This window comes from Mauremys reevesii, linkage group 21, assembly GCF_016161935.1.
Source record: "Mauremys reevesii isolate NIE-2019 linkage group 21, ASM1616193v1, whole genome shotgun sequence".
NCBI classification, from domain to species: Eukaryota; Metazoa; Chordata; order Testudines; family Geoemydidae; genus Mauremys; species Mauremys reevesii.
In genome coordinates this window covers 5,322,611-5,344,098 of record NC_052643.1, presented here as the reverse complement: position 1 = coordinate 5,344,098, position 21,488 = coordinate 5,322,611, and the positions used below count along the sequence as shown (strand labels likewise).

At 47.4% G+C, this 21,488-nt stretch overlaps 1 protein-coding gene across 3 annotated transcripts in view; it reads right to left on the bottom strand.

The window, feature by feature from the left end:
* The window catches only part of PAX7 (paired box 7), a 147,960-nt gene that overhangs the window by 52,235 nt on the left and 74,237 nt on the right, over window positions 1-21,488 (bottom strand). For all 3 annotated transcript variants that reach the window (XM_039509500.1, XM_039509501.1, XM_039509502.1), the window contains exons 6-7: window positions 6,840-7,005; window positions 4,964-5,163 (exon numbers count right to left, since the gene is read on the bottom strand). In XM_039509500.1, the coding sequence (XP_039365434.1) occupies window positions 4,964-5,163; window positions 6,840-7,005 (366 nt within the window). The remainder of the gene's footprint in view (window positions 1-4,963; window positions 5,164-6,839; window positions 7,006-21,488) is intronic.

Sequence of the window (21,488 nt, the reverse complement as noted above, 5' to 3'; positions counted from 1 at the left end):
AAAATAACCTAAAACAGGTTTTTTAGACACAAAACTCTGGATGTATTTATATGCAGATACCTTGGGCCTTTCTAGGGTTAGAAGTGAGTGCTTGGAATCTCCCCTTCTCAACAGCATCAAGCTCTTATTTCTTCAAGGCTGCAAGATCTTGCTCTCTACATTTTTAAGTATTGAAAGGCTTTTACTGGCCCAGAACTCACCTCCAAGGCCCCAGGGCAGGGTAATTTGGAGTAGGGGTAAGCATAGAAAGAACTATTTCTCGGATAGGGTTGAATGAACCTTTTAATCTATTCAGTCAGTTGGAATATCCCAGGGAGCTGGACCAGCAAGCAGACGATGCAGCCGCATGGGATAAATTGCATGAGCATTGCACAACAGACGTATTTACCACACGCTTGTGCAATTTATCACCTGGATATTGCCCCCGTGTTACGTCCACGTCATAAATTACAAAAGCACTGGATAAACGTGTGCCTGGGATCATCTAACCTGTGCTCTGCCCATTAATCCCAGAATATATACTCGCGTCTCCAGCTTTACTCAGCTGATGTTTTAAAAAAATTCCAACTGCCAGAGAAATGTTTCCTTATGTCCCCCACAAAAACCACACCAGAGGTAATATTCAGCCCTGCCCCAGGGGAAGGTTTAACCTTACATAACTTATCATTTTGACAGCCTACACATACCAGTATTGACTGGAACAGGACCCATGACCTTCTACGCCACACACCAGCACTCATTGTGCTGCTCCACCATGAGAATTATAACCACCTAGAAATGGGAGTTTTATTCCATTTGGAAGGACAGCATTGGTGCAAACCGGGTACCTTATAATTTGCACCTGCAGGGCCTCCATAGGACAGTTCTAGCACAGAATGCTAGTGCATGCAGGGGAACTGGAACAATTTTACAGTGGGGGGCGGGGGGGAGGGCGAGGGCTGAGAGCCACTGAACCAAACTGTAAACTCTGCCCATAACAGAAACTACTTCAAGCCAGGGGGTCCAGCAGTACCCCTACTTCCAGCACCTACGCATGCAAGCTGCAATTTACATGCCCATAATCCAAACTCCGTATGACCCTTTTCAGTGGCAAAATGGAAAACGGAAAACAAGGGCAGCAAAGGGGGGGGGGGGAAGTAAAATGGGGGGAGGGGAAGAAGAGGAGGAAGAGACAACTTCCTAAACCAAAAATATTTATGCCAAATCTTTGCAAAAAAAAGTTCAAACCAATGAAAAATCATTCCCTTTTGAAACCTGTGCAATGAAAATCACTTGGAAATGTTTGAAGTTTTCCATGATATCCCCCTCCTTTCCCCCACATTTTTGGACCCACTCTAATTTTTAGAGGCTTCTAAAATATAGCAGTTATACCTTTTTCACTCAGTCAGCTCTGTACAGCAGGACTTAGAGGCAGGAAGCTATGAAGAATGACAGGGAGACAATGGGCTGAGCACCATACAGAAACTCAGAAGAGCTGGGTCCTGTTCCTGGCTCTACCACTAACCTGCTGGTTGACCTTGGTCAAGTCATGGCCCTGCTCCGTGCCTCAGTTTCCCCATATATAAAAGGTGACAATAATACTGACCTCCTTTGTATGGTGCTCTGAGATCTATGCATGAAAAGTGCTGTATAAAAGCCAAGTATTATTAATACCAGTGATCCTTTAAAAAGCATTTCTAAAAGAAGTTTTTTCCATAACAAATGGGGAAGAAACAAAATATACAGTGGAGTAGTGTAAATGTTGTATTGGAATGCATTTGAGATGACCTGGGCAGCTCACACATGAGGCTTCTTCACTTGCCAGTCATGTGGCTATTCCAAAATCAGGCAAATATATTTAGATACATTAGATTACATCATACCATCATCTGTTCTCTATATGCAAAGTCATAAAGGGATCTCTACCCAGACATCTCGTTTTTGTTAGTGCATCTCTTGAGCAGTCCAGACTCTGGGACAGCTTTTGTAAGTTGTTACATCTCCAAGGAGATCAATGATCTCTTGCAGCAATGAGTTCCACAGGCTAACTATTGGAGATGGGTGGAGAACAGAAATTTCATTTCCTGAAGAATCTTGAAATTTCAAAATGTGGCTTTGTTTTGAATCAGAATCAAACCCAAACATTTCAAAATTCTCCATGCCGGAAAATTCAGAAAAAAAATATTGTTTTGGATCGAATTGTAATATTTCATTTAGATTTTGACTTTTTAAAAATATATTACAATATATAATATAATACAAAACAATTGAAAGGAAAGATCACTTCAGAACAAAATATCAAAACAAAAAAATTCTAAACATTTGGTTCCAAAAATCTTGAAACAGAAATTGTTTTGGGGGAGTTCTCTGATCTGTGTAATATAGGAGGTCAGACGAGATAATCACAGTGGTCTCTTCCGATTTTGGAATCTAGGAATCTATGAAGTGGGACATTTCAGCATGGTTGGAACGTTGTTGTTGTTGTTGTTGCTGTTTTCCTCCTAAATAAAATTTCAGCAAAATCAACACGATTTTGACAGAATTGCTTTATCCAATGGGAAAGGGTTCAGTGGAAGTGTTTCCAACCAGCCCTATTAATTATGCATTGTGTTAAAAGTTTGTCCTTGTATGAGTTGTTGTTTCATTGAATAGCCCCACTTTCTTGTATTATATTTGCTTTCTCTAGACGAGTAACTGTTTTCTATACCTCTATTCTACCTTCTTATTTGCCTCCTCTCCAAACTAAACAGTTCCAACCTTTTCATTTCAAACGCCTACTGAAAATCTCCCTGTAGTTTCAGCTAAATAAACGATCCTGCACTTCCCGTCTTAAGCAGTGCTGCTGAGCACTCTTTTACTGTGTGACACGGTACTATGTTAAAGCACACTAACAAGCTTTCTGTGCACACCAGCAAGGTCCACATGGAGCAGTTAATGTGCAACACATTAGTACACTTTAGAAATCACACCCCTGTAATGCACGTTACTCCACTGTGTAGACAAGTCCTTAATTAATAGCCATATATCACCTCCCAGATAGCTGTATTTCAGTGATAGGAAAGAACAAGAATGCAACGCACTTTGGTATCCTTCAGGATAATAAAAGCTATGTGAATACAAGTCATTATTGTTACCCCTTAACATATGATAAGTGTCTTATTACCACTAAAAGTAAACGTGCATATGGGAGCCAAAGTATGACATGTCAGAGAAGAGAATTGGAACACGTGACTTCTGAGGAGAGGCTGCGGGAACTGGGATTGTTCAGCCTGCAGAAGAGAAGAACGAGGGGGGATTTGATAGCTGCTTTCAACTACCTGAAAGGGGGTTCCAAAGAGGATGGCTCTAGACTGTTCTTAGTGGTAGCAGATGACAGAACAAGGAGCAATGGTCTCAAGTTGCAGTGGGGGAGGCTTAGGTTGGATATTAGGAAAAACTTTTTCACTAGGAGGGTGGTGAAGCACTGGAATGGGTTCCCTAGGGAGGAATCTCCTTCCTTAGAGGTTTTTAAGGTCAGGCTTGACAAAGCCCTGGCTGGGATGATTTAGCTGGGGATTGGTCCTGCTTTGAGCAGGGGGTTGGACTAGATACCTCCTGAGGTCCCTTCCAACCCTGAGATTCTATGATTCTATGATTCTAAGAGAATTAAATGCTCTGTCTGACAAGGCTGAGGGTACGTTGGATTGATAGAAAATTAGCGTTAATCCGGCAGGGGGGCACCCAAGCAGCAACCAAGCTGCTGCCTAGGCGCAAAAGGGGCGGGGGGGGGGGGGGGGCGGCGGGACGCCTGCGGAGGCGGAGGTCGGAGGAGACCGGACGCGCGGGACCGACCCGCAGGCCGGCGCGCTGGCGAGGGCGGCGCTCCTCCGGCGGCTCGCTCCCGCAGGGCGCGGCGGCGCAGCTGGCAGCTGAAGCGACCCGCCGCGAACCGCGGACCGCCAGCCGCGCCCGGCAGCGGCTGTTCGCCCGGCTCCGCTGGCTCGCAGTCATCATGCCTGCGGCCGCGATCGTCCCCCGGGGCTCCCGGTGGACCTGGAGGCTCAGCCGAGCCAGCGGGGAGGGGGACCCCCCGCGGGACCGAGGAGAGGGGGCGGCGCGCCGCGCGCGCTGGGGGGCAGCTATTTTCTAGAGCCGCCCCTGGTGTTAATATGCCAGGTGAGCCAGTGTAAGAGACCAGTGGGCCAAATTCTCAGCTTGTGTAAATCCTTATAACTCCATTGACTTCAATGGCGCTTACCAACTGTGGATCTAGCCCTGTGAATTTTTGAGCCCCCAGAACTTAGCCTAGTGGCAGGTTAGTCTAGTGGTTGGGGCAGGGGACTGGCTGTCAGGAGTCCCACATTCTATATGGAGCTCAGGGAGGGAGTTTGAGATCAGTGGTGTTGCACCAGGTATGAGTTTGGCCCGGTAAGTTCAATACAGATGTGCTCTCTTCTTATTTGAACAAATATATGGGGAATATGTGTTTTCTCTCTCACACTTCATGTGGCTCTTCTTATGTACGATGGGGTCGTAAAGAAAATCGAGCACATCACAATTAGTTCCTGATAGAGACTGGAACCAAAATCCCAGGCCCAGACATCCCTGAACTTTGAGGAAGTTCAGACCCTGGTGGGCATGGGAACGTCAGAGCCGGGCCCACCTCTGTAATGGGCTGGAACAACCCCCCTAATGCTGTTCCAGCCAACCCTCAACTTGATGACTCAAGCGAGTCTCTAGATACTTGGGAGCAGAGTGTGACATCTCAAACACAGGATCTGAGCTTTGTTACAGGCTACAGATGCTCAGATGCTGCGGCAATAAGCTCAGGATGGATGGATGGATGGACAGACAGACAGATAGATCAGGGCTCCCTGAGAGCATGCAACAACTTGTTCAGTAATAGTGTTGGACAGCGATCGCATAGCGCCTGCCCTCTCCCATAGGGTCTGGGCTGACCGAACGCTCCTGGCTTGGAGAAGAAGAATGGAAGAGCACTATGTACCTGTGGAGAGAGGCCATTGCTGACAGGGTTCATGTGATTGGCGGGAGCTGCAGGGTTCATGAAACTGTCTGAGTAGCTGGAGAAGCTGTGTCGGGCTCCGTAGGCAGAACTGGTGTCAGCGGCGGCAGCAGCTGCCAGCCCTCCCTGGTGCATGGTGGATGGTGGCAGGGGCTGGGGTCTGTGCACGGTGCTGCTCCCATCTGTGAAGAAATCATTCATAGGGAAACATTCATGAGACATGACCGGAGGCCACGCCTGCATCATCAGGCAGTGGGGAAGAGCCCAAGGGCTGCTGAGGATAACAGCAGGGAGAGGCGGGAGCTGGCACAGACCAGAGAGGCATTTCCGCATAGTTCCCTCTGTTCTTTATTTTTCCCCAAATTGCGATTGAACGTAATGTTCTTCAAACAATGAGGAACTGACCCTGGCCAGCACCCAGCATTCCCTCATCAGCTCTGCCAATGCACCTCAGTCCCGATCTGCATCCCTGCTAATCCAGTCCTTGGCTTCCCTTCCATGTGTGCCAGTGCAGCTGAGCCCTGCCCTGCAGCCAACCTGGCTATCCCGGACCTGGGTCGCACGTGAGCACAAACGAAGAAACTGTGTGGCAGTTTTCTGACCTCCTTGGAATATTTTGTGGGAGTCTGAGGTGCACCCAGCAAACTCTCACTCCCTGCAGTTGTGCAGAGCAGGAACTGAGCTCTGTTCTCCACAAGGCCCCCTTGCTCCTGATCTCAGAACCTCTCTCTTTTTTACAATACCAGCCTCCCTGTTGCAGGTAGGTCTAGCCCAGAGGGTTACAAATTTTCTCCATTCAGGGTTCTCTATTCCCCTAGGGCTGGAGATGGAGTCGCCTGAAAAAGCTCCAGTAGCGTTTCCCCAAATTTCCCCCAATATTTCTAAATCTTCCTTCTCCAATGACACCCTGATCCCCACAGTTTGCTGGGGAGGAGCAGGTGAGGGAGAAAGGGACATTATGGACAGTTCAGTCTATAAAGAAACAGGCAGGAAACACAAGGCAGGAAGAGATGTTGGTTTGAGGTCCCTAAGGTTGTAAAATCCTTTGTAAGGACCCAATCCAAAGCCCATCGGAGTCAACAGGGGACTTTCCACTGACTTGGACGGCCTCTGAATAAAACTCCAGCATCCCCCCCGGCCAGAAAACCAGCTCCGGAGCCAAATCCAAGAGCTGGTGCAAGGGGCTTGAATTCAGACTCCAGTTTCGGAGGTTACCTGCCGCTGCCCAGTGCCTAAAGCCTTGTGTGCGTGGTTGCTGGTGTCCAACTCACTACAGTGCAAAACGCTTTGGTTGCTCTGTTAAACGGGCTCCGATACTATTCTTGTGTGACCTTCCATGGCTGCTGCTGCAGAACTGGAAAGAGCTGGGCCCGGCTTTTCAAATTTAGATGGTAGTTTGAAGATTTTTTTTAAAAAGGGGAAATACACATTCTCCCACCTGCCCGGTTTCACGGTCAAAGCAGCTGCACATGTCGGTTTGCCCTAGGCTGGGAGGCCAGCGTTTCACTTAGCTGAGCCATAGTCACCAGTCCCACACAGAATTCACTTTGGATTCATTAGTCTCAGTGACATGGTAAGTGGAGCAGCCATCGTCATGGGAGACCTTGATGCAGGAATAGGGACCGATGGACATTAAGCTGACCGGCTGTGCTTAGTATCAAGAATGGAAACTATTGAGCGTCCATCAGCCTGAATCAAACGTTGGCCTCCCTCCCAGTCGAGGCCAACCTGCACAGAGCAGCTGCTTCAAAGGAAGGTAGTGACGGGAATCCAGAATGGTAGGGCGGTCTGGCTGGCGGAGTGGCATAATAGATGAGAACAGACCCAGAAATAACCAACTCTGGTAGTTGGTGCTCACCTTGGGAAATAGTGGTGGTGGGGTAGGTGGAATCTGGCAGCTGGTAGGGTGGTAGAGTCGGCATTCCAGTTGGCGGAAAGCCCCCTGGCAACAGGTGATTAAAAGCTGCCAGCTGATTGGCTCCTGCTTGCTTGCGCCACCTGGCTCTTCGGTTACTGAACCACACCTACGATGGAGGACAGGAAAGAGAGGGTGAATCGCACTGAGTTCCATCCTTTGCAGAGACTGTCCTGTTTCACCGTGATTGCTGATGCATTTAGGGTGACCAGATAGCAAATGTGAAAAATCGAGACTGGGTGAGGGGTAATAGGAGCCCATATATAAAAAATCCCCAAATATCAGGACTATCCCTATAAAATTGGGACATCTGGTCACCCTAGATGCATTTCCTGATCAATAGCGACCATGGCACCAGAGGAATCATAGTGTGAGAGAGAAAGGCTGAGCGAGAGAGAGGGAGAATGGTTCGGTGGTTAATGTGCTAGCCTGGAACTGGGGTGACCTGAGTTCAAGGTTCGTATTTTGCCACAAGCTTCCTGTGTGACTCTGTACCTCAGTTCCCCATCTCTAAAGTGGGTATAATAGCAGTGCCCTGTGTCAGAACGGTGCAGAGACCGTAAGTACCTTAAACACTGGTTTGTGCTCAGACCCTCTGGTAGTGAGAGCCATGTAAGTATCAGCGTGAGAAAAAGAATAATTACTAAGCCCGTGCGTTCCAAGAGGGCCCCTAGGAAGTAGAGGTACTGCTGTCATCTGGTCAATCTGCCTCATTATCTGGCAACTATGTGAATCAGGCTGTAGGATTAGGTTACTGTAATGGCTGCACGGGTAGAGAGGATGAATAGATAGATGAGCATCACGGCTCCTATGTTCGACAAGCTAAAAAGACAGAACCAGACCAGGAGGAATAGAGAGTTCTCCTAGCTTCTCTGTACTGCAACCAATCAGCACTGTCTGTGGCCCAGCACATGGCCTCCCTGCGCTAGGTGCTGCAGCCCATCTAAATTACTGTGCGTTAAAATAAGCCCAGTATTTATGCTGGGCTTGCATTGCCCTGTTTTACCTGTGAGACTCAAGAGAGATTTTCTAAAAGCATGAGTCTGCCCTGATGTGTTTTATCCCAAGCCATCTCCCTCCTGGATAGCGTGAAGGGCGGCATAAGCCCCCTTTCTAGGGTCTGGTTTATTGTGTTTAATCAGCAAGGCTCTGAGGACCGATCCCTGTTTGGGGTTGAGAAGTATGCGGATAAGCTTTCAAACCAGATGAGAATGCAGCTGCTGGACTCTGTGAGGCCTAAAGGGCTAGAAAACATGATTAAATTTCACAGGGACAAGAAAAAATGGAGCAAAAATCAAGAGTGAAAAGCGTTCGGGGTTGGGGGGGAGGGGAGTCCTCCATCAGGCTTTCAGGCTGCTCAGTGACAGATTAGGAGCTGGGGTGACAAGGGTGGGGGGTGTAGTTCCCAAGAGCACCCTCTGTTTTGGTGAACCAAAGCAAACCTCTCTTTTGTGCATGTAGTGAAGACTCTGGATCTGATTCTCCTTTCACCTAAGGCCTGAGTCAAAGCCCTTTGAAATCAACAGGGGTCATTCCACACGCTTTGGATCAAGCCCCCTAATGAGTACAGTCCCTCATGGGCTACTTTGTGTCGCATTAGGTACGTTTAATTCCCCGGGGGTGTGTGTGTGTGTGTGTGGAGGTGGGGAACAGGTTTTGTTTACTCTTGTCCTGTTTCTTGCATTGCTAGATCTCGCTACGTGCATGCGTTCTGCTAGTGCCTGGGTTGTACGCTGGGGTGCAGTGACTTGGGGAGATTACGGCAACAAGCGAGGTTCAGTGGAGGCAAATGTATGGATGCATGTATGTTGGGACCAGGACGGAGGCCAAACGGCAGGGGAGAGTTGCAGGCTGCAAGAGGAAGGATATGGGTTTGTTGCAGGAATCCCTGTGGAGATTCTCTGGCCTATGTTATGCCAAAGGTGAGTCTAGATGATCATAACGGACCTTCTGTGCTTAAAATCTATGACCCTGCAAAGGGATGGGGGTAGGCCGATGGACTTACACTCAACATGATCAGTCAAGACAAAGGAGAAAAACTCAGAGGTGTGTTTGTGTTTGTGGGACATTCATGTGAACACGTGATATTTTGGGCCTGTTTGTTATTTAAAAATAATCAACGAATTTCCTGCACACACGCCCCCATCTCATTTACTGCGTGGCTTGTGTTGCTTTATTATGATTGGTCACATAAGTCACATGGTATTGTTTCTGCTTCTTGACTGGATGAGCGTAACTCCTACAGCCAGGTTTCCGGCGAGGACACTCACCGAAAGCGAATTTTAAATTTGCTTTCAGTGGATGTTGGAGCACGGAAGCTTGACATTAATTTTGGGGGCGTATTCATTCTAGTGACACTTGATTGCAAAGCGGACACAAATGGGGTGCAAACGTGGATGAAATTAATTGATTGAGCACCACAGGAATTGCAATAGAGGACCAGGGGTCCATCTAGTGCAGTATGCTGTTTCCAACAGTGGCCAGCACTGGCTTCAGAGGAAGGATCCTTGCAATTGTAGTTATGGGATAGGTTTTTTTTTTATTCATATAAATGTCTAATTCTTTTCTGAATCCTGCTAAGCTCTTGAGTGATATCTTGTGGCAATGAGTTCCACAGTCAATTGTGCATTCTGTGTTTAATTCATGGGCAAATTTCTGCATTACTCACAACTCCACTACGATACTGTTATTATATCCATAGGTAAACTGAGGCACAGAGAGCTTAGATGATTTATCCAGTGCCACACAGTAAGTCAGTGATTGAGGGTCAAGAGGATGAATTTACATCAAGGTTCATAACACATTGTAAACTCTTTGGGGCAGGGACTGTCTTTTTTCCCTGTGTTTGTACAGCACCTAGCACAGTGGAGTCCAGGCCCATGACTAGGGCTCCTTCATGCTATGGTAACACAAGTAATAAATAATACTAATAATTTAATGTTTTGTTTGTCATTGGTCATACAAAGTAGAGAGTCCTGTCCTTTCCCCCATTTGTACTCCAAACACCCCATCCCAAATACACACAATCCCTCTTCATTCATGCTAACAGGGTATCTTTCCTCTGCTTATGACATCAACGGCTTCCACTGCAACAGTTGACAATGACCCAAGAAGATTCAGAACATTGAATTGTGACACTTTTCTGAAGTTGGACAGGGTGGGAAAGTTCCCTGTTATAACGGAGAGCCAGATGCCGGCAAATCCACTGTGGATTAGGAGTTTTAGAAGAAACACATGGAGTGGGATGGGCAAGCAACCTACCCACAATGACTCCCGCTCCCCCTCGGGTGATGTTGTCTGTTGGATTGGCTAACAGGTGATCAAAATGCAATTTTGGAGAGATTTGCGTTATATTATGTTACATCACGTACGGTTATTGTCTTCACTCTCACACACACGCGTGCGTACACACACATACAAGTTCCAAATTGAAACACAAGGCTTCTCGCTGCAGCAGGGTCAGTGAGTGAACCAGAGCGAGCTTATGACTGTGCAAATATTGTGAGGGCCTGGGAATCCCATTGAAGGTCCCCTGCTCAACCCTTCACGGCTCCATAGGCCTAATACTGTGCTATCATTGGAAATGTGACCACTGACTTCAATGCTAGCAAACCTGCTTATGTTTCTACTCTCATAGCATCCTGCTGCCTTTACTGCTCTTTCCCCACTCTCATCTTTGCACAATTCATTCATCCCACCCACCTATGGAAGGATCTCCAGTCTCCAAAGACCCTCCCTTTTCTCCTGCAGATCCCTCCCTAAAAGCCTCTTCTTGCTCCAGTCCGTCCCAAACCCATCTGCTCCCCAGTGTTGTCTTGCAACACCCTCTTGAGCCCAGAGTTTTGTTTTCGTTTGTGTTGGAACTAGGGTCACCAGATGTCCCAATTTTATAGGGACAGTCCCGATTTTTGGGTCTTTTTCTTATACAGGCTCCTATTACCCCCCGATTTTTCACACTCGCTGTCTGGTCACCCTAGTTGGAACGGACCGTGGCTGCTTCTTGATACGGAGACCCGCCACCGGCCTTCGCAGTGCCATGCAATTAGCAGAATGGCCAACGGTTATTTTTTGGGGGTCACTCCTGTCTTCCTGCCAGCTGCACTGTGTAGATGTGTTCCACGTTTCCAACTAAGAAGTGCACGTCCTTGGAGAGGAAGGATAGCCTTGTAGTTAAGGTACCAGATGAGCATTCAAGAGATCAGTTCCCTCCTCGGCTCCCTGTGTGACCTGGGGGAAGTCACTTAGCATCTGATCGGCAGTCTGTGGAAGTCTTTAAATGAGGGCAATACGACTTCCTGTCCACCTGCCCTTTGTTTTGTTTCTTTAGCCTGTAAGCTCTTTGGCGCGGGGGCTGTCTCTTACTCTGTGTATGTGCAGCACCTCACGCAATGAGATCCCAGTAGCTGGGGTCTCTAGGCCCTATTGTAAACCAAATAATAAATAGTCATTATAACGAGAAAACACAGGCGCGCCCAAGGAGCTTCATAACTGCACGCTAGTGATTCCGAGCTGAGGCTGGCTAGTGGATGATATTAGAGCCTTTAAAACAAAACCAACAGACAAAACCGCTGAAACCATCCACAAAGGAATGTATAGGATTTATCTCCCTTTGCAGAGGAAAGGACGTTTCATGGCTGATACAGGTTGATTCTGCCCCTTATTTATAACCCACCGGGAAAAAAAGAAGATACATTCCAGCTAATGACGTTAGCAATTCTTTCCTTCCCCCGCTTAAAGGTGGCTCAAGGCTTTATGCTTAAAAATCATTTTATTGGTAGTTAAAATACACAGGCTAGAGCATCGAACTGCAATGCGAGGCTCACTTCAAAGGAAACCTGCTTTCGCTTCACAACAGTTAAGGTTTTATCAGCCACTAAAGATTCTTCTGCCTGAAGATCCTGTTACCAGCATGTTAAGCCCAGGGTGAAGGCCATGGCTGCTAAAACCAGACCATGGGGGATGGAGGAGAAGAGGAAGCAGCCTTGAAGCTGTGGGTCTGCCTGCGGAAATATTGTTCCCATCCATAGGCCATTGGGATGGGCTTGGGCAGAACTGCATAGCTAGCATCTTCCTTTAGGACAAGCTGTCTGGCACTTGGAAAAGAGGCTGCACAAGGTACCTGGAGGCAGATGGACATGCGTGTCTGTCATCTGCCTCTTTTATAAAGAGGTAAAAGGTACCTCAGGTTCTATGTCCATTCACTGCAGGAGGATCCCACACTGTAAATTCACTGAAGATGCATAGGACACGGGAGCAAAATTTAGATCATTGCAGGCAGCATTTTGCATCTGATAAAGACAGGTCCCTTCTGATCTTAAGTTCTATGATTCTATGATTCTTAAGACACTTGGGGTCTTTATCCGAGCACAATGTCGTCAGTGCAATGTACAGAAGTGAAAGGTTACAAAGAGCCAATTCCTGTTCCAATATCTCCTTATGACGTTGCTTAATCCAAAAATGTATTTAATTTTGGGCAGAGCCTGAACAGGGTGCTGTGGCTCTTCATTTTACACGCGATGCTAATAGGGACGTGTATTATCCCACGTTGCCTCTCTTGGATTTATAGTCAGAAAAGTGATTGTAAATACTGCAGCTCAAACTGACCCTATTGGAAGGCAGCGGGGAGATTCTTCTAACTGTCTGCATTACGGGCACCGCAAGGGATCGGAGAATCAACCCGACTTGTTTCCTCGTCTGGTATCTCTAACGATAGTAAAGATTCCACAGCTGGAATTTAGTTGGGCAGAATGTGCCTGGTGCAGATTAGAATCCGGCTTGCTCTCCCATAGCCGCACTGCCTCTTCGGGGATCACCGGTAAGGAAAACAGGCTCGTTTCAGTAAAGGTAGTTAGTGTGGCTTGCCTACATGCAGGGAACAGATATGTGGAATGGGGAGGTGCCATTTTTACGCAGTCGCCTTTTGGGCGAGTGAACACAAAGCAAAACCCACCTCCCCTTTCTAGTCTCACTCTCTCTTTCCCATTTGCCCTCACCGCAGTGATCTTCACGGCCTGTCGGGAAGAACAAAGGAGACAGCCTCCCAGCGACGCGACGTAAATCACACCATGGGGCACGTGCTTGCAAAGGAGCAGCTGGCATGGCAATTCCACCCTGGAATGCCCAAGCCAGTCATGGTGGGGGCAGCTCGCCCCCGTGCAGAAAGCCCATGAACAAGGCCTGTGCACCAAGAAGCCTATACCCCACTTAAATCCACCACCTATGGGCGTAAGTGGTGCATAAGCCTCACGTAGACCTTCTGCATATGGGTGAACTTCCCCCACTGTGATTACCAACACCACGGTCGTGTAGGAACCCAAGCTTGCTCATGAACATAAGAAAAAGTTATCTGAACTTATTCTTGGTATTCCCCTACTTGTCATCAGGGCCCTGTTATACTGGATGACGTACATACACATAGTCAGAAACAGTCCCTGGCCTAGGGATCTAATTAAACAAAAGGCGGGAGAAACAAAGCATTCTCCTTCTCCTCCCCATGTTACAGATGGGGCAATGAGGTGCAGAGCATCTAAGAAGCCTCCCCAAGTCATTCAGGGAGGATGTCGCAGAACCAGCAATTGAAGCCAGATTTCCTGCATACCAGGCCGACGCCTTACCCACAAAACCACCCACCTTCTGTCTCAGCAGCTCAGCCAGATTTGGTTTGAACTTGGGAGAAAGGTTAGAGCTGGTTCTTATTTAAAGTGAACCCTCGCACCCCGTCCTGCCAATACTTCCACTCGATGTACTAGCCACTTGTCTGTGCACCCAGGACAGCCACACGGCTGAGACAGCTGCCTGCCAGGGGAGGCTGGACTGAATTATCCCAGCAAACATCGCGATCTGGGTCAGCTCCCACAATTTGTCAGACAAGGAGAAGGAAGGGAGGTCAAGAAGATCCTCTCGTGGGAAAGAAAGGCCGCTGTGTTCCTCCTCAGCCTAATGAGGACTCGATGTTGAGGGAAGATGGATGGGATGAATGAGCTGGTAAATGAAAACAGGGATGGAACAATCAAGTCCTGCCCTCAACCTCAGACAGCAGGGAAAAGGCACAACATGCGTTTGCTTCCACATGTTCAGAAATCAGGGATGGAAAAGACCTATTTAGCCAATCACATGAAGAGTCTACTGAAGTCAACGTGGTAACTTGCTGGCATAACTAGGGATGCCAACCTTCCAGGATTGTCCTGGAGTCTCCAGATTAATCTTGCGGGCATACATACAGTAAAGCTAGTGAGATGCACAGATAACAGTCCTGGGGCCATGTAACTACCTAAGACAGCTACCCATGTGCTTCCTCTGTCAGAAGATGGGAAACGCAGGGAAGACAACAGAGAGGTAGATGCGCCGCTCAGATTATCATCAAAGATTATTTAGATTTTGACAAGTCTCTACAGATTTAGAAAGCGGCTTATAAATATGTTTAGATCTTAAGCATGTACATTTTCAGCAAGGCATTGTATCTACCTGTACCGGTATTGCTACAGAGCAAAAGCTGTGCACGGGCTATGCTATGGGAGCTGGCTCGAATCCAGCTAGCGGGGTAACAATACCAGTGAACACAGCACAGTCCAGGGAGTTCAAGCCTGCCACGGACCCTGGCTATATACTTGTCTCACCAGCCTGCCCTGCAGCGTATGGTCGCTGCTGTTGTTGCCTGCGCTAGCTGGATTCAAGTTAGCTCAGGTAGGCCAGCCTGTGCACAGCTTTGGTTGTGTAGACAGACCCGATGGCTATGCAGCACCTTGCGCAGTAGGGCCCTACCACTTCTGGGCGCTACCACAATATAAATATGAAATAATATTATTAGACCTGATCGAACTATTTTTTACAAAGAAATTTATCCAATTAATGTAGCCGATTTTTCTCTTTGAAAGTCCTAGTACCCGTGAATGTATTAGTTATTGGTAAGTATCTACTGAATGGGTTGGACTGAATACTATGGCCTGTTTGCGAACTGTTCAGTTCAGTTATTCGCTGGTTACCATTAGTTATTCAAGATGCGTGACTGGTCATCTAAGTCTCATGACATTGTTTCTGATTCTTGATTGGATGCCTGAAATTGTTTTTAAACAAGGGATAGGGAATAGTGAATAGCAGAGAATGAGCAACAAATAATAAATACTATTGTCCATTCACGAATACAATCATTCACATCTAAGTACATGTGTTAATACAACAAGTAACCCAGTTCTCAAGCACTTATGCAACCAATGATTCATCCATCTGCTCATATGGTCCTAATCACCATAGTATCTGAGCATCTCACAATCACTAAGGGATTTTATCATCAACACTCCTGTGTGGCAGAAAACTACTTCCATTTTAACAGATGGGAAACTGAGGCATGGGATAAATTAAGTAACTTGCCCAACATCAGACAAGAGATCTTCTGTTTGAATCAGGAATCGAACCCTTGGCTCTGGAGTCCCCATCCAGAGCACTGCAAACTGGTGCATCCCTCCTACTCATCTTAGGAAGGATGTTACTAATACCTGCATCTAGCAAATAAAAAGGACTCAAATTATGGCTGGACCGAACAGCTGTTTGGAATATGAATGAATGTTTGCGAACATTGTTTTTTCAGCATCTTCCAGCTCTACAGTGTATATAGAGAATTTCTCAATGATCGTGGTCAAAAGAAATGCTGTTAAGTAACTAAAATGAAGAATAAAATCACTGTTTTCAGTTATCTATTTATCTCCCCTACAAACTGTATGTCCTGGGGATAAACGGGGAAGCTGAAAGACACTAGAATAAATTCACTGATGGCATAAAACAGTTGCATAGCAGTGTGGGGTTTGTTTTTTTTAAAGTGCCTGATCTCCGCTTGAATACCTGCTTCTTAGATGGCCCAATCTTAACAGTGTCACAGTTGCATTTAAGCCTTCCAAAACAGGCTTTGATGCACACACCTCACTGAGGTGACTAAGGTGTTGGGAAGTAGATTTCCCACTGCTATTGTCTGGCTGGTGATAGGCTTTAACAACAGAACAGCAGCACATTGATTTATATTGTGGAGATTTTCTTTGCGACAGAAAAAGCTATGCATCGTTTACAAAAATAGCTTAAATGCTGTGGGAAATAGATAAAAGATTAAAATATCTTGGCAAACACCAGGCTTGATTCTAAGAAACATTTTCCATTGTTAACCCCAATGAAATCTGCTAAGTTGGTGCCCTAATAAATAGCAAGACCTGCTTAATTGGGGTAATCGCCAGGAGAACAGATTGAGTGCCGTGAATTTCACTGGCTCTAAGCAATGGATAAGTGGCACACTTATTTGCTTTAAATGGCACATGGGATGGTGGCTGAGGTGGAGCTAAAGGTTCGGTTTAGAGAAGGGTGTAGCTTATCTGAACCTTTTTGGTCTGATAGTTAAAGTAAAGTAAGTAAAACCATGTTCCAGTGCTTATTCCATCTGAACTGGTTCCTCCATATCTACACTGCAAGCTTATGCTCAATACTCAACCAGTGTGAAATTGATCACCATTTGCTGCTGTAAATTACCTCTCATGTTCATTTCATATGGATCTAGGGTGACCAGGTGTCCCGATTTTATAGGGACAGTCCTGATTTTTGGGTCTTTTTCTTATATAGGCTCCTATTACCTCCCATCCCCATCCCGATTTTTCACATTTGCTGTCTGGTCACCCTATATGGATCCCTTGCACTATGAACGCAAAACAAGTTGATCTTGCCTAATTATACGTCCAGTTCCTTGAGGGGGCCATTTAGGGATCTGGGGCAAAAAATCTGTCTGGGGATTGGTCCTGCTTTGAGCAGGGGGTTGGACTAGATACCTCCTGAGGTCCCTTCCAACCCTGCTATTCTTGATTTGGGGCTGCGCCAGTTACTATATTACATTATATGTAATTACATATATGTCAGAAACCAGACTGTATTATATATATGTCAGAAAGGCATGCATGCAATTCTAAGCTTAGCCACAGATACACACACAGCTGGGAGGGAAGGGACATCCTCGCAGTTCTTACAGATGATCTTTAACTTTGCCAAATCCAGGTGGAGAAGAACTGCCACCATGGTTTGGGTGACCTTGGAGAGCAGAAGATTTGAGATACAGTACAGCCTAGTGCAGTGGGTCTCAAACTTTTTTTTACTGGCAACCCCTTTCACATTGCAAGCCTCTGAGTGCGACCCCCCCCTTATAAATTAAAAACACTTTTTTATATATTTAACACCATTACAAATGCTGGAGGCAAGCAGGGTTTGGGGTGGAGGTTGACAGCTCGCGACCCCCCATGTAATGATCTCACGGGGTCCCAACCCCTAGTTTGAGAACCCCTGTGCAAGTGGCTACTGGACGGACGTGGGTCTTATTTGGAGAGTGTGGCTTGGGACAAGGGAGTTGTGGGCTTTCCTTTTATGGGACCCATCTCCATGTCTATTTCTAACTCAGTCTGGGGAGGAGGGAATGACCAGCTACAATCGAAAGAGTAATTCAGAACAGTCCTTACTGGCTTTGCAGAGTGGAATGCTCCTTTCGACTTGGCTGGGCAAGTGTTCTAACCTCCTCCCCACCCCCGACCTTTTCCCAGGAGCTGAATGTTGACTGACATGCCTGTGCATGTATTTCATTGTCGGCCTCTCGCAGTGCCCGGGCACACACAGGAAATGCCACTGACATGGCTGCTATAGAGCCAGGGGCTGCTCTGTGTGGGTGCCCCCCCCGTGTGTGAGAAAGCCACTTAGCTGGCTGCGTGCCACAGAGAACGAACACGCCAACCTGGCCTCTGCCAGGAAGAGTCCCTGATCCTGAGTGTAGCCTCTCCCACAGTTCCTGAGCACAGTCTCTCCTGGCTGCTGCCAAAGACACAGGGCAGCTGTTGTGTCATAACCTCATAGCGGCCCCCCACCCCGTGCAAGAAATGCAAACGAGTCAAACCCCGTGGAAGAAAGAGAACATTCTCCACTGACCTTTGAGAATGAAGGGATTGCATTAACAGAGCCCATTTGGAAAAGTCTCAAAGAGCTTTGGAATCAACTAGTCAGGCACGCTGAATTAGACTCAAGCAGCCTCACATGTCTCAGATTAACGCTCAGATCTGGGGAAGACATTGACCATCTCCATACGACGCCTCCAAGCGCAGAAGGGCCTCAGAATGAATCCTAACAGACTCGGCAAGACGAGTGGGTGTGGTCACATCTTTTACTGGACCAACTTCTGTTGGTGAGACAGACGAGCTTTTGAACTTAGGGTACGTCCACACTACCCGCCGGATCGGCGGGTAGCGATCGATCTATCGGGGATCGATTTATCGCATCTTGTCTAGATGCAATAAATTGATCCCTGAATGTGCTCCCTGTCGACTCCGGAACTCCACCAGGGCGAGAGGCGGAAGCGGAGTCAATGGTGGAGACGCGGCCGTCGATCCCGCGCCGTGAGGACGGGAGGTAAGTCGATCTAAGATACGTCGACTTCAGCTACGCTATTCCCGTAGCTGGAGTTGCGTATCGTACATCGACTCCCCCCAGTGTAGACCAGGTCTTACAAAGAGCTCTTCTTCAGGTCTGGGAAACTAACTCCACCTTGTATTTACCTGGGACGCTCTGAGTTAGTTTCCAAGACCTGAAGAAGAGCTCTGGGTAAGCTCGAAAGCTGGTCTCTCTCTCACCAACAGAAGATGGTCAAATAAAAGATGTGACCTCACTCACCTTGTCTCTCTAATATCCTGGGTCCAACAACCCCGCATATAACAGACTGCCGCATAGAGACATGCAATCCACTGACCACAGAGATTTCTGACTGATAGAGCACTGGGCTCCCCAGTGCCTTAGAATCATAGAATATCAGGGTTGGAAGGGACCTCAGGAGGTATCTAGTCCAACCCCCTGCTCAAAGCAGGACCAATTCCCAACTAAATCATCCCAGCCAGGGCTTTGTCAAGCCTGACCTTAAAAACTTCTAAGGAAGGAGATTCCACCCATTCCAGTGCTTCACCATCCTCCTAGTGAAAAAGTTTTTCCTAATATCCAACCTAATCCTCCTCGATATCCAACGTAAACCTTGACACATTGCAGGCTTCTGGGATCCTGTTTTACCAGCTGGGAACTGGACTCCAGACTAGAAGTCTTTCTGTAGCTGGAACAGGACGGGGACTGGAGTTTATGGGCCAGACCCTCAGCTGATGGAAATTGGTATAGCTCCACGGAAGTCAATGGATGCCATTTCAATCAATGGACGCCATTTCAATCAATGGAGCTATTCCGACTTGAACCACCTGAGTCTCTTGCCCTGCGTTCCCGCCTTACTGAATTATGCAGAACATCATTCATGGACTCATTTTAATGGCAGGAGAAACAGAGCCCCGTTGTTTGCGCCGGCCCCTGCCCACTTTTGAAAACGTTTTCATTGCTCAAAGCTCCAAATCTGCCGAGAGGCCGGTGCCCACTGATTCCCCCCTTTCTGGGGGGATTTTGGTGCTTTCTGGTGAATTTAAGCTTTTTTTCCTCTGTCTTTTTCTCCAGTTAGTCAACTACAAAACCCAGAGCAGCACTTAGCTACCACAGTGATGTGCTCTTTAGAAATACTGCTAGATAGATCAGCAGGCAGCATTATATCAAGGAGGAACCAGGACCCAGGAGATTGGGCACAGGACTGAGAAACAAGACTTCTGGGCTCTGCCAGTTGCTTCCTGCGTCACCTGGGGCAACTCACTTCAGGAGCTGGTCAGGAAGTTTTCATTTTGAAATGTACGTTCAATTGAGCTCAATAAAATGAATTGAAGAGGTTGAAATGGAAAGGAATCATTCTGAAATGATCAAAATGCAACGTTTCAATCAACCTGCTCCAATTTTTATTTTTATTTTTTTCAGATTTTTTGCCTCAGGAAAATTTCTGAGTTGTCGACATTTTGTCCTGATTTGGGATGAGAAAAAAATTCAAAATCTCTAAAATTCTTACAGGACGGGAAAAGCATTTCCCACCCAGCTCCAGTCGCTTCTCCTCTCCAGGCCTCAGGCTCTTCAGCCGTGCTATCAAGCGCCTAATGCTTATCAGTCTTCCTGAAGCACTTGGAAAGGGAAGGTACTACATAAGCTCAGTACAGGAGGAGACATTCAGCAGCTTGCAAGTGAGTCTCCCGTGACCTGGGACTTGCCTACCTGAGAGACCTCCCCTTCTGCTATGGCACATGTCTATAGTTGAGATCAGTAGAGGTATCTGACCTAAAAGCCTCATAGTTTAAATGAGAGAAAGATGCTGGTTGGCATTTTCTCTGAAGAGGCCCTTGAACCTTGATTTGAAATCCTCCGCCCCCACCTGGCAGCTTGATTTTGCTGATTTTCAGGGCACAATCCAAAACCCCTCTTGCTTTCCTGGGCAGCGGGAGTGAGACTTGGAGGCAGAATGAGGAACCTATTTACTCTGTTGATTTACACCAGCTAAGGATCTGGCCCTAAAAGCCTGGCCACCCGATGGTGGTTACTAACCAGGAAGTTAGACGCCCGTAATTAACTGCGCCCATAGAACTAGATACTGGGTTTAACCTTGGGCCCAGGAAGCCTACTGAAAACAAGGCAACATAACAAAGCAAAAAATTCCCCATCATTAGTCTAGGTTTTATAAAGCCAAGACCTCCCTGGCTCTAATCCAGCGTCAGCTCAGGCCCTCCCGCTACCATTGGGATCAGCCGTGCAGATGCCCCAGCCCGGCCTCTACGCCATGAGGCTAAGGGTATGTCTACACTTCCAGCGGAGGGCGTATTCCCATCTCAAGGATGCTAACTCTGGTCGGGCTGGCGTGCTACAAATAGAGCGTGAGCAGCAGGAGGGGCTTGCCGTGCTGAGAACAGGCCTGGCATCTCACACAGGTACGTACTCAGGGTGGCTAGCCCCTCCCACCGTCGCAGCTACCCTCTGTCGGTAGTGCCCGAGGCTGGATCAGAGCTAGCGCGGTACGTCTCCTGGAACTGGGAATGACATACCCTGATTAGCAACCAGCACTGCAGTGACCTCACCTGAACATCAGACCCCTTGGTACAGGGAGCTTGACTGGATTGGGGACTAAATGCAAACCCTTGGCATGCGTGGTCCCACTTGACTCCCAGTGGTTTGGCTGGTTGGGGTGGGAGTGGGGGCAAATGAGGCGAGAGTGACCCAGAAAAAGGAACTGCCCACATGTACAATTGGAGTAGAACACACGGGCATTGTCCTGTTCCCATTCAAGTCAATGGGGATTTTGCTGTTGCTTTCACAGGCAATAGGTCCAGGCCCTAAGAATCTGATGCAAGGCCCACTGAAGTCAGTGGCAGCCTGTCCATTGACTTAACATGCCTCTAAATGCCATGCATCTTGGACACTGCCAGTGCCTGCATTCTGGACCCATGCACCTTGACTGCACAGAGGTTGCTATGGCCCTATTGAAAATATCACTCATTCTTCCATGAACTTCTTAGCAGATGAGAAATAGGAGCCCACAACTGGTCCTGCCTCCCCCTCCCCTTGTTCTTCAGCTTGCAAATTTTTATTAGCTGTCAACGTGTCAAACTTCCACTTAGCTGGACAGCTGCACGACCGGCCAAGTTCCAAAGCCTTGCCAGTGAGTTTAACAGATCTAGGGGCTTCTCAGGT